The sequence below is a fragment of the Danio rerio genome, chromosome 18 (genome assembly GCF_049306965.1).
Source record: "Danio rerio strain Tuebingen ecotype United States chromosome 18, GRCz12tu, whole genome shotgun sequence".
NCBI classification, from domain to species: domain Eukaryota; kingdom Metazoa; phylum Chordata; class Actinopteri; order Cypriniformes; family Danionidae; genus Danio; species Danio rerio.
The window spans coordinates 17551934-17563644 of record NC_133193.1 but is presented as its reverse complement, the minus strand read 5'-3'; the positions used below and the strand labels follow the sequence as shown (position 1 = coordinate 17563644).

The following is an 11711-nucleotide window of genomic DNA, read 5'->3' as shown; positions in this document are numbered from 1 at the left end:
CTCAAATTCATAAGCAAGCAAATTTTTTGTCATTTTGTTTAAGAATTTAAAAATCTAAAGTATAATTAAAAATCTACATTTCTTTGATAGCTGTTCCCTAATGGAATTTTTTTATATTATATTACAAGTGTACAAAACCATGACACATACTGACTATTGGTATATATATTCCAGCATAAATACCATGGTTAGGGTAGTGCAGTAAAACCACTCGATTTTCATGATTTAACTACAATAACAGGGTTTGATTTGGTTTTATTTGTGGTAAAACTATTGTTAATATTGGTAAAAGTGCTTATGGTTTTATGTAATCTTTCTCCACCAAGTGAAATGTGTAATTGTTTTCTTCAAAAACTCAAATACCATAAATACAATGAATATGTAGCTTATAGTGCACTATATACTATACTATATAGTGCACTAAAACACGTTTTTTTAGGACAAATTATTAATGAATTATAACCATAAACAATTGACTCTTTTTGTTTTCTTTATTGCGCCACCGGCAGAGCAATTTGCATACATTAATTCACCGAGTAGTAGCCGCGCTTTTCCGTCCAAATGTCATGTTTCTAGGATTTACAGTGTTATGTACAGTATACAATAAATATTAATAACATAATAATCCAGACAAAACCCCATTGTTCCCAGCACGTCGTTTTTAGACCCACAGCATAATCACGTCCGTGTATTATCAGTGAATTCAGCCATTTTATCATAAAGCTGATGTAAGATTTCCAAGCACGAGGTTACAATACAATGCCGGTGCGCCCCGAAAAGCCAGCTTGTGGGCGCTCAGTAGTGGGCTGTACCACTCTGTTCCATTTAAAGGGGGGAATTAAATTAAAAATAAGCCATAGACACCAAAAAAACACTATACAACAAAATGCTAAGTAATATTGCCACATTGTTTGACCTATTTAAAGGTATTATGTTAATAGCCAACAGAAGACACGCCTAATTCAGCTCTTCAAGGAACTCAAATCAGTTTCCCCGACAATCTCGCGTGGGTCGGACGAAAGAGACAGTAGAGCATCTGCGCCTCCTGCATCACATTTACATCAGATTTTATATGAGCCGTACATGCATCTCCAAACCATCGAACATAAACCGCCTTCAAGTCGAACAACCAGCTTTAAAGCCATAATCCATTTCCTTTTCATTCGTAATAAGGTAAGACGATTTTATTTTCTATTCGACTGTGCTGATTTAACATACAGTGTGATGGCAGAACGGCTGCGCAATCAGATGCAGTGTGTATGATGAAACCTCGCACATGGGTGACATAGTAAAATTGGGCGGGGGGTCAAATTAAGTTCTTTAAAAATGTACAGGCTATATTATTCATAATAACAAGATTAGCTTTTCAAATCAGTGCAATAACATATTTTTAATCTTTAAAATAACCCTCTTAAAATACATTTCAATAGAACAATCGTAATTTCATTATATATTCATATTTAAACACAGGCCTATGCTAAAGACAAATTATTTATTACGTTTTTTTTTTTTCCTCCTTGCGCCTATATATTTTATGACATTTTTAACAATGACATATATACATTTATATGCTTCTTTTTTGGATTCAAAAGGAGTTCATATGTCATATATTTAAAGAGAAATATTTGAATAAATAGGCTACAATCAATTACGAAAAGGAAGCGTGTTGTACTGAAGGCTGATCTATGGAAAGGTGCAGCCTTGAAAGAAATCCATGCATCACATGAGCTGCTGCTGCCGAGAGCGCGCCGCACAGCATCATTACTCACATTTGTCGGCTCGTGGTTCTGTATACAATTCAACAAAAATAAAATGGATTCGAGTCACAAAAGGCTGATTTAATGATGTTAAAACTATTATTTTCTTTTATTAACTGAAAGTCGCGTTTCAAACCTGCTTTTCTTGGGCGCCTCAGCCACGTGAATACAGAAGGCGCGCTCTTGTCTGTTTGGGTTCGTATGCAAATGAACAGACCTCGTGCTCTGAAGAGAGGCTAAATTATTTAGACGCGAAATATGATCGTGTTCCGACTGTTCGGTTGGTTTGAGTTGACATTTGATGTCAGATGGAATAAGCTGTGACGCGGCTAATTGGTTATTCTGAGCCTCCTGCCATTGAAATCACTTATCATATCTGCCCTGATTACAATAAAGGCGAAATTAAATGTAACGTTAGTCTATGCGTTTCCCCCAGAAACAATTTATAACTTGCCCCAGTTACTTAAGATACTCTGGGGATTACAGGTGTCTCGATTTCTACAATTGACTTTCGGTCTTTCTCTTCTCGTCAGTCATTGCATATTGACTGATTTATAATGTATTCATTTGAACGATGTCATATTATTAGATGAATGTGGCGGAGTTTAGTGTACGTTCAAAAAGTAATTTATATTTACATTAACTAACCAAAATTAAAATCTTCCTTTGGCAACTAAACAGGCCAGTGTTTCTCAACCACGCTCCTGGAGGACCACTAACACTGCATGTTTTGGATGTCCCTTTTGTCTGTCACACCCATTTCAGGTCTTTAGGTCTCAGTCAATGAGCTGATGATCTGAATTAGGTGTGTTTGATTTAAATGTGCAGAGCTGGTGGTCCTCCAGGAACGTGGTTGAGAAACACTGCTCTAGGTTATATGGGGCAACAGCAGGGCTCTGGAAAACTTGTGTATATGATGTCCTTATGTTTATTCAATCTTTCTAAATTAATTCAACAGCTACAACAATTAATAGTGAACATTTAACAATTACATAACCCATGATACTCATCATGAAATGTTATAAAAGTATTAAAATACCAAAGGAGATTGTGCTTGTGTGTGTACAGGAGGTATACACAAATACTCTCTTGCCACACAATTTTTAATGATATAGTCACTCTATCTCTCTCTCTATCTCACAGTTAATACATATCAGGCCTGTAGCCAGAGGGAGTTCGGGTGGTTTGAAAGACCCACTCCCCCACTGACAAAGTCCAGAATTTGACCGATACGTGAGCTCATTTGTCCATTATATATTGTGAAAATAATCGATAGAAAAAGGCTTTAAGACAAGCTTAAATTTTTATTATTCAAATGGCCAAATTCTGACTGAGAAAAGTTAAATGAGCTGTCCAGTTTGTTATTTGCCAATAAACGGTTACTGTTTTTAATTCAAAACTAGTTTTAAAAGATTGTAATTGCATTTTTAATGAATGGATAATAAAGATAATAAAGTTGTATTTTAAAATTAAGTATTTTTTCATATTTCTTTATTTTGACTTTTGTTAAACGCTTATCTCATAACATCATTTATAAAACTTGAATAACTCACAGTTTAAATGCAATTTTATAAACATATAAACATATACTTTGTAGTAAAATAATACGGTGAGCATTTTTACCAAATTGTAGGAAATAAATTTGGTACATCAAAAAGTTTGGTTCGACAACATCCGACAAGCTAATACAGCAAAGATTAGGGCTTAAAATATCACTAAACTGCAGCATTTAAACCTCATAATTGAATAGCAAATGAGGCTAATAACTGCAAAAAGGTCCACTTTTTAAGTAAAAAGAACCATCCCTTCCCATACCCTGGCTACGGGTCTGCATAAATTTACTGTGTGTTACTATACTATTCTGTATATATCATGCAAACAAGATACACATTGCATCATTTTAGGGGAATTAGCTTTTTAGTTTCTGTTCTTTGTTTTCATTTCACAGGAAACCCATAGTGTGAAAATGAGAAGATAAACATCCCTTCAGCCCACGTTTTCCTGTCTACAGTCTAAATCACTCTCTCTGACCTACCTTTGTATGTCTGACCCTCACTTAACCTACCAAAAAGGATTTCCTAGACTCTCTTCCACCCCATCGCCAATAAAGACATTTTCAAATGCCCAAAAACAGCAAAACCATCAAGAGAGAGATTGACGATGATGACGTTACGGAATCAGTCAAAGATTTGCTCTCCAATGAAGACAGTTGTGATGACTCTTTCAAGAAGAGCTCTCTAATGGTAGGAGATGTTCCTCAGAATAAGCAGAAGGATGTTGAGGAGGGATCAGAGGAGGAGGAGGAGGAGGAAGAGGAGGAGAGGCCCGCCTGGGGCAGCAAACTCCAGTACATCCTGGCCCAAGTGGGTTTTTCAGTAGGCCTGGGCAATGTCTGGAGGTTCCCCTACTTGTGCCAGAAAAACGGTGGCGGTATGTTAAGCATTTAAGTAAAATTAATTAAACATTTGTTCATGAACACTGCATTATTCAAATGGATTATCTTCATTTGTCCAGCAGGAAAGCAATGTAATTTAAGTTTTAAAAACTAACATTATATACAGTTGAAGTTAGAATTATTAGCCCTACTATTCAATTTCTGTTTAAGAGGGAGAATATTTTTTCAACACATTTCTAAACATAATAGTTTTAATAACTCATTTCTAATAACTGATGTATTTTATCTTGACCATGAAGACAGTAAATAATATTTTACTAGTTATTTTCATGACACTAGTATTCAGTTTAAAGTGTAATTTAAAGGCTTAACTTGAATAATTAGGTTAACTAGACAGGTTAGGGCAATTAGGCAAATCATTGTATAACAATGGTTTGTTCTGTAGGCAAATGAGAGAAAAAAAAATTGCTTAAGGGTAGGGCTGCACAATATTGGAAAAATTTGACATTGTGATATTTTTCCCCCTGCTATATATATTGTGATATAAATACAATTGCATCAGCTGACTTAAACAGCTCTATTTGGAAAGTCATTGCTTTAGATTGATTAGGATGATTTTTGTAGGAAGGATATTTTATGCAATTTATTACATACATATAACAAACAAATTGCAGTCATAAATAAAACAATGGCGCAAATGTTAAAGTAAAATTGGAAGGCAGGATTCATTTGTCATATCAAAGAGCTAAAAATCACCAAGAGGCAACACTCTGTTGCTGTTTAGGAAGCAGCCACTAGATGACGCAAGGGTCACTCAGTGTCCATTTTGAAAGGAAAATTCCAATTGAACAACAGCACGGTTAACTAACGTTAGACAGAACGAATACAAATATTGAGTTAAATATGAGTTAAAATATATATATATATATATATATATATATATATATATATATATATATATATATATATATATATATAAGCTCTTATCATAAATGAGTACACCCCCCCCTTGAAAAGTTACATTTTAAACAAAATCTCAATGAAAACACACAATTTTTAAAGCAATAAGGCTGTTGCTGGGCGCCCAAGAGCTTAGAATTACCAAGAGGCAACACTTAAATGGCACCTATGGTAAAAAATCTACTTTTAATGCTGATAGGACAGACATGTGTTTACGTAAAGTGTATATACTATCATATTGGAGTGATATAAACACACCCAGTCCTTTTTTTTCAAATTTAACAGCATAAAAACGGTGGACCAATTGGATAGGTTTTCAGATCGACTGCAACTTGACGTAGAAGTGCGGTCCCCCCGCCCACCAATATTGATCGACAGCTGCGCGCATTAACACGTCTCCGTAGTAACAATATATCATATCAACAAGGCAGGACGAGCGCAAAGCAACCGGAAATAAAAGCTCTGTTAAGTTTGCTAGGATCATCAATCATCATCAAATGTGATCAAGAGTGAGTTTTACAAGTTTAAAATGTTTTTAAAACGGTGCATGTGTGTAATGAATTACAGCGATTCACTTCAGATTTACTTAATCAGCACAGCCGCATGTAAGAACAATTATAAAAGAAGACGCTTCAATCCCGGTTTGTGGATGTTAAATCAGCTTTATTTTCTACATTAACATACAGATATCCATACAGCAGTGTATATTAACCTGTTTCCAGTCACATATGCGTGCAAAAAGAGTGCAAAGCTAATCGTGCGCTTTCTCTCTCTGTGTGTGTGAGAGTGTGTGTGTGTTTTTGTGCGTGTCCTCGCTGTGTGTGTGTGTGTGTGAAGTTTGTAACAACATTGTGTGTGGCTCATTATTGCAACTCCACAAAAAATGCATTAAATTCTCATTGGTAAAGTTCTTACTGTAGTATTTTTTACAAGCGCTACGTGAGATCTGCTTCCTGAGGCAGCCGAGGGCGGCAATTGAGGCATGTTGCTGACAGGCACGTGGGAACGGTGGGCAGGGAGGACTAGCCTTAAAGGCCCAGCACAAAAAAACAGCAACCAGGTTTTACCAGCTATAATACAGACACTTCTGAAAGTTATAATAAATAATCTGACGGGTGTTTTGAGCTGAAACTTTACAGACACATTCTGGGGACACAAAAGACTTATATTAAATCTGAAAAAAAGGGGTAACCTAGGTGAGCTTTAATAGAATGTTCCATTGCAACAGCAGCACCCAGCAACAGCTCCATTGGATCTTTTTGCTGTCGGATGGCAAGCAGCTGCTTTGTTTTTTATTTATTTATTTATTTTTTATTTAAAAAGCGCATTAAAGCTGAGATACGACCTAAAAGAGGACAATACAACACTTACTATCACAATCATCAGCACTTTTAATAGTTTATTTTACAGACTTATAATATTCTCTTGTTCTATATGAATTTTCATTCCAAAATGGCCGCCTCGTGACACTAGCGACATCTAGTGGCTGTATCCTAAATCGCACTGGAGTGTCACCTCTTGGTGATTCTATGCTCTTTGTGGGTGCTGCTGTTGCAATAGAACGTTCTATTCAATGTTGCCTCTTGGTGATTCTAAGCTTTTTAGCCATATTGACAGTTACACTTTTCCCCATTCAAAAGTAGATAAGTGACATGTCTTGTGTATTCTATAGTCTTTGTTTACATATACTATAATTTATCCAAATGTCTAGCTAAAATGTATCTATATTGAACACTATTCACATCTAAAATATATTCTTCATCAATATTGAAGAATATATTAAAATATTAATAAATCATGGTTTATATACAAAAACATGGTTAATATACAAATATTAATAAATCATGGTTTTTATGACATGTAGACACAAAAGAATCTTTTTTCAATAACTGACAAGCTAAAGGTAGACATATGTCTTACACCTCATATACAAGTTCAAGTATGCGTTTCCTCTTTCATGCATATACAGGAAATACAAGTCTAGTCAGGGTATTTTCAGTCCCTGAGGTTATAAGAAAAGAAAGGTATTTTGGGGCTTCATAATATTCACTTTTAAACTAATCTGAATGTTTAATTAAAACAAATAAACATCCACAATAATGAAACAATTGTTTGTCAACAAAAGTAATCTAGAGAAAATAATGGCATTTTTTCATTCATTCATTTTCTTTTCGGCATAGTCCCTTTATTAATCAGGGGTTGCCACAGCGGTATGAACCGCCAACCTAACAAGCATATGTTTTGTGCCTTTCTAGCCAAAACCAAACACTGGTAAACACCCATACAATCTTGCAATCACACACATACACTATGTATAGCCAATTTAGCTTATTCAATTCACCTATTCTATACCACATGTCTTTGGACTGTGGGGGAAACCCACATGAAGACGGGGAGAACATGCAAACTCCACACAGAAATGCCAACTGACCCAGCCAGGGGCTCGAACCAGCAACCTTCTTGCTGTGAGGCGATTGTGCTACCCACTGCGCCACCATGCCAAGATCCAAGATCCACAATAATGAAGCAATTGTTTGTCAATCTATCAGCCAATAAAAATGCCTCAGAATTAGTTGCCAGAGCAAGAGATCTAAGTTCCCACATTAGTCAGGCAAGGCACTGAAATGAAACGTTTTGCATGTGCAGGATAATCACAGGTTATATTACCCATCTGCGATTACACAAAGCTGTTTAATGTCAAGAGAAAGCAGATTACAGCTTCTTACCCTGGTCTCCCTCAGAGCAATGACATACAGTAGATATGATTACTCGCATATTTCTCTTTGTAAACGACACTTTCAGATCAAGAGAATGTCTTGATCAGAAAAAAAGAGAAAGCAACACAACAGCTGTCATTTAAGAAGTACCTCTGTTCTACATTTGGTGTTCTCCTTGTATTTGTATACGACTGTTTTGTGTCATGTTCTGTTAAGTGTTTGACCAAAGCCCTTCCGTGTCTTACTTTCCAGGTCATAATAAGTGAGTGTGGCCACCCTGCTGAGCAGATCTCTAATTAGATTAAATAGGCCACTGTGTGTGGGCTGTATTTGCCTCTGTCTCTGCCAGAGTAGCACAACCACAACACTGCACCATCTGTGTGCCATCCATGACAGCACATTTTGCCCACAAGAAACACCACTACTCCCAGTCTACCAGATGCCATCCTTCACGCAACTTGCAGAGTCATTGATTTTCCAAGCAGCATCTTATAGCGCTCAATCTGACTAAAGTAAACATTAAAGGGGTAGTTCACCCCATTGACTTCAATAGTATTTTTTGTTGTCAGTGGTGGCTTTTTTCAGATTTCTTGTTTTGTGTTTAGCAGAAGGTATAAATTCAAAAAAGTTTTAAATCACTTCAGTGTGAATTTTGGCTGAAATGTCACCTTTAATCACCACAAAACCAAAATGTACAACTGTAGTTTTAATAAAATAATGCCACATTTATTTTTTATTATTTCAAGAGTTCACACTTAACTAAGAATTGATTATAAAGCTTGTTTGGCATGCTGTCTGGGGAGAGAGCCCTATGCTCATAAGATCCTCGAGCCCGGGGCTCCCTCCCGTTGAAAGGCAAAAGGGGAGTTTGAGCTCAGGTAGATCTAGTGAACTCACCTGCTTTAGTAGCTAATGAACAGATAAGAGATTGCTCTTAAGACATAACTACTTACTAGTAGCATGTCTATGGTGCCGATTTTGATTAGTCAATTAACTTAAGTTGCATGTTTTTGGATGGTGGGAAGAAACTAGGGAAAACCGACGTGAGCATGTGGAGAACATGTAAACTCCGCACAGAAATGTTGGCTGGCTTGGTAAGGACTAGAACCAGTGACATTCTTGCTGTGAAGCAACAGTGCTAACCACAGGGCCACCCATCTAGGAAATAAGGAGGAGTAGGGGTGGAAGGGGGATTCTTCAAAATGAAGATGGCTGTGATATGGAACTTAGGGTATTTATAGTGGCTTAGGAAACGACTGATTGGTGAATCATAAATTGAATGATGTGGGACCGGCTGCTAGCAATCATAAGCACAAGATCCTATTAAAATTAGTTTATAAATAAACTTTAATTTTAAAACTCTCATTAACTTCTGATGGACAAAATCAAGTCTTTTCCTTCATTTTTACCAGGCAAAGAAATAGACCAGTTGAAGTAGATTGCACAAACCAAGAGGTTTTGATGTGCATTACACTGCAGTTTACACAGCATTTTTACGAGTATCTGGCATGTCATTTCAGTTCATTTTAAGTATCCGTCATGTCATTTCACTTCAGTTTAATCCCACTTGGTAGTTTCTAAATATAACAGATGGTGGTGTCTAAAATGATGATAATTGTCGGTAATCTCAGTGGGTTTCTCCATTAAAGCACATGACAACAACATGTTAGAAAAGCAGCAGCCCAACAGAACTCTCAAAGCAATGCTATTGTAATGAAGTTGTTACCCATAAGGCAATGGGAAAGAATGTTTTCTATCTTGTGCCACTGGCAACGCTTGAACACTTTTGAAATGTCAGTATCGGCCCCTTTTGGCTTACTCTAATGAGTTTAATTCAAGACAGAAAATATTTGCAAACAACCACAGTGAGTTCCATGAGTCTATTCATTCATATTTTGCAAAAATGTACCAGTTGTTGTTGTTAACTACAATTATTTTAACTATTTTAAAATAAATGAAATATAGATATTAGACCACAAGGGAAAATCTAAATAATAACAAAAATATGAACACATTACAAAAAAACGCTATTAATGATGATAAAATAACACTGGATTGGAACCAAAAAATTAATTAAATTGTATTAACTAATTAATAGCATAAATGCATAAAAGCAGCACGGTGGTGCAGTGGGTAGCACAATCACCTCTTAGCAAGAAGGTCGCTGGTTCGAACCCCAGTTGGGTCAGTTGGCATTTTTGTGTGGTGTTTGCATGTTCTCCCCGTGTTCACGTGGGTTTCCTCCAGGTGCTCTGGTTTTACCCACAAGTCCAAAAATGTAGTATAGGTAAATTGTGTAAGCTAAAATTGGCCGTAGTGTAAGAGTGTGTGTGTGTGAATGAGTGTTTATAGATGTTTCCTGGTGATGGGTTGCAGCTGAACGGGCATCCGCTGCGTAAAACATATGCTGGATAAGTTGGCGGTTCATTCCGCTATGGCGACCCCAGATTAATAAAGGGACTAAGCCAATTTTAAGAATAAAATATTAAAACTGACAACGTTTTGCTCAAAATTCTTCATCAGGCTCTTGGTCTTTTTCTATAAGTTACGGACAAACCTAACTGATGGTTAATTTGTATTAATTTTTAATACATTAGTTTTTTTTCTATATTTTAGGAAAAAGTCTATGACACCAATAATGGCCAATAAAAATAATCATAAACTAACCTTAAAGATTCATTGCAATGGGTTATTATTTTGATTTCATTTACCCAATGTCAACTGTGACATAAATACACTGTTTCTGACATAACTTTTGTGTAGAAGCTTTAACCCTTCTGTATTGTTCAAATTGACTACTCTTTCGTTATATTGGTGGCTGTTTTTGCCCCATTGACTTCCATTATAAACACATTTTTGATTGCAAAGCTTAGACACCAAATAATCATGTAGTTTTGATTGCGGTTTGCCTGTTGGAAAGAGTTCAAATGAGTCATTTTAATTGTTAATTATCAGTTGGTACCATTAACCCTTTAGGGTTCATACGGTCATGGAAAACCTGGAAAAGTCCTGGAATTTTGACATGGCATTTTCTAGGCGTGGAACGGTTTTGGAAAAGTAAAAAGCCGTACAAAGTTTTGGAAAGGTCATGGAAATTAGTTTACCTATTATCTGTAAACTTGAATATAGGTTAGTTGTCTTTACTTCTTTCCTGTCTTTTGCCAAAAACATTGGTTTCACATTATGAATGCTGCTTAAGCATTCATTCATTCATTCATTTTTCTTTGGATTAGTCTCAATTTCAGAGGTGCCACAGCAGGAATGAACTGCCATATGTAAGCATTATCTAAATATATTTTACATACAATAGATATATAAAATAAACTCAAACTAAATAGATTTGTTTTGTGTTTTATGATATGTTGTAATAAATTTGAAGGTGCATTGTTTTTCTTATTATTTACGTAAATAATAATGTCTATGTAAATGCAGTATATTGACACTACATGAAACATTAGGTCATGAAAATTTACTCAAAGTCCTGGAAAAGTCATAGGAAAATCATGGAATTTAAGTATTAAAAATGTGTATGAACCCTGCCTTTGCCTGTGAAAACAAGTTTCTAGCTTTTATATGAAGATCTATGGAGTATAAAAACAAATTATAATTACACTTACTATGTTTACTTTGCTCTGAGAGCTCAGGTGCTTATTTTGATTTTCTCAGACATTTCAAGGTAAATGCACAAAGGTCTCTCTCACACGCTCAGACACACACCCACGCACGCGCACACACACACACACACACACACACACACACACACACACACACACACACACACTATATATACTCAATATAAAAACCAGAAACTAAGCTTTTTTTTGCATTGCAACTGATGATTCAACAGTAAAGACGACAAATTGTACCTCCTCCCATCAGGAG

At 35.9% G+C, this 11711-nt stretch overlaps 1 protein-coding gene across 3 annotated transcripts in view; it reads left to right on the top strand.

The window, feature by feature from the left end:
• The first annotated feature begins 1047 nt into the window (after positions 1-1047).
• The window catches only part of slc6a15 (solute carrier family 6 member 15), a 34702-nt gene continuing 24038 nt past the window's right edge, over positions 1048-11711 (top strand). Inside the window, exons 1-2 of one of the 3 annotated variants that reach the window (XR_012393737.1) lie at positions 1048-1173; positions 3706-4187. Coding sequence is in view for 2 of the 3 variants with exons in the window: in XM_073929296.1 (XP_073785397.1) it covers positions 3878-4187 (310 nt within the window). In the remaining variant the exon portion in view is untranslated. Of the gene's footprint in view, positions 2353-2602; positions 4188-11711 lie in introns of all 3 variants that reach the window. The other 2 variants (XM_073929296.1, NM_001245072.2) reach the window with 2 other exon arrangements.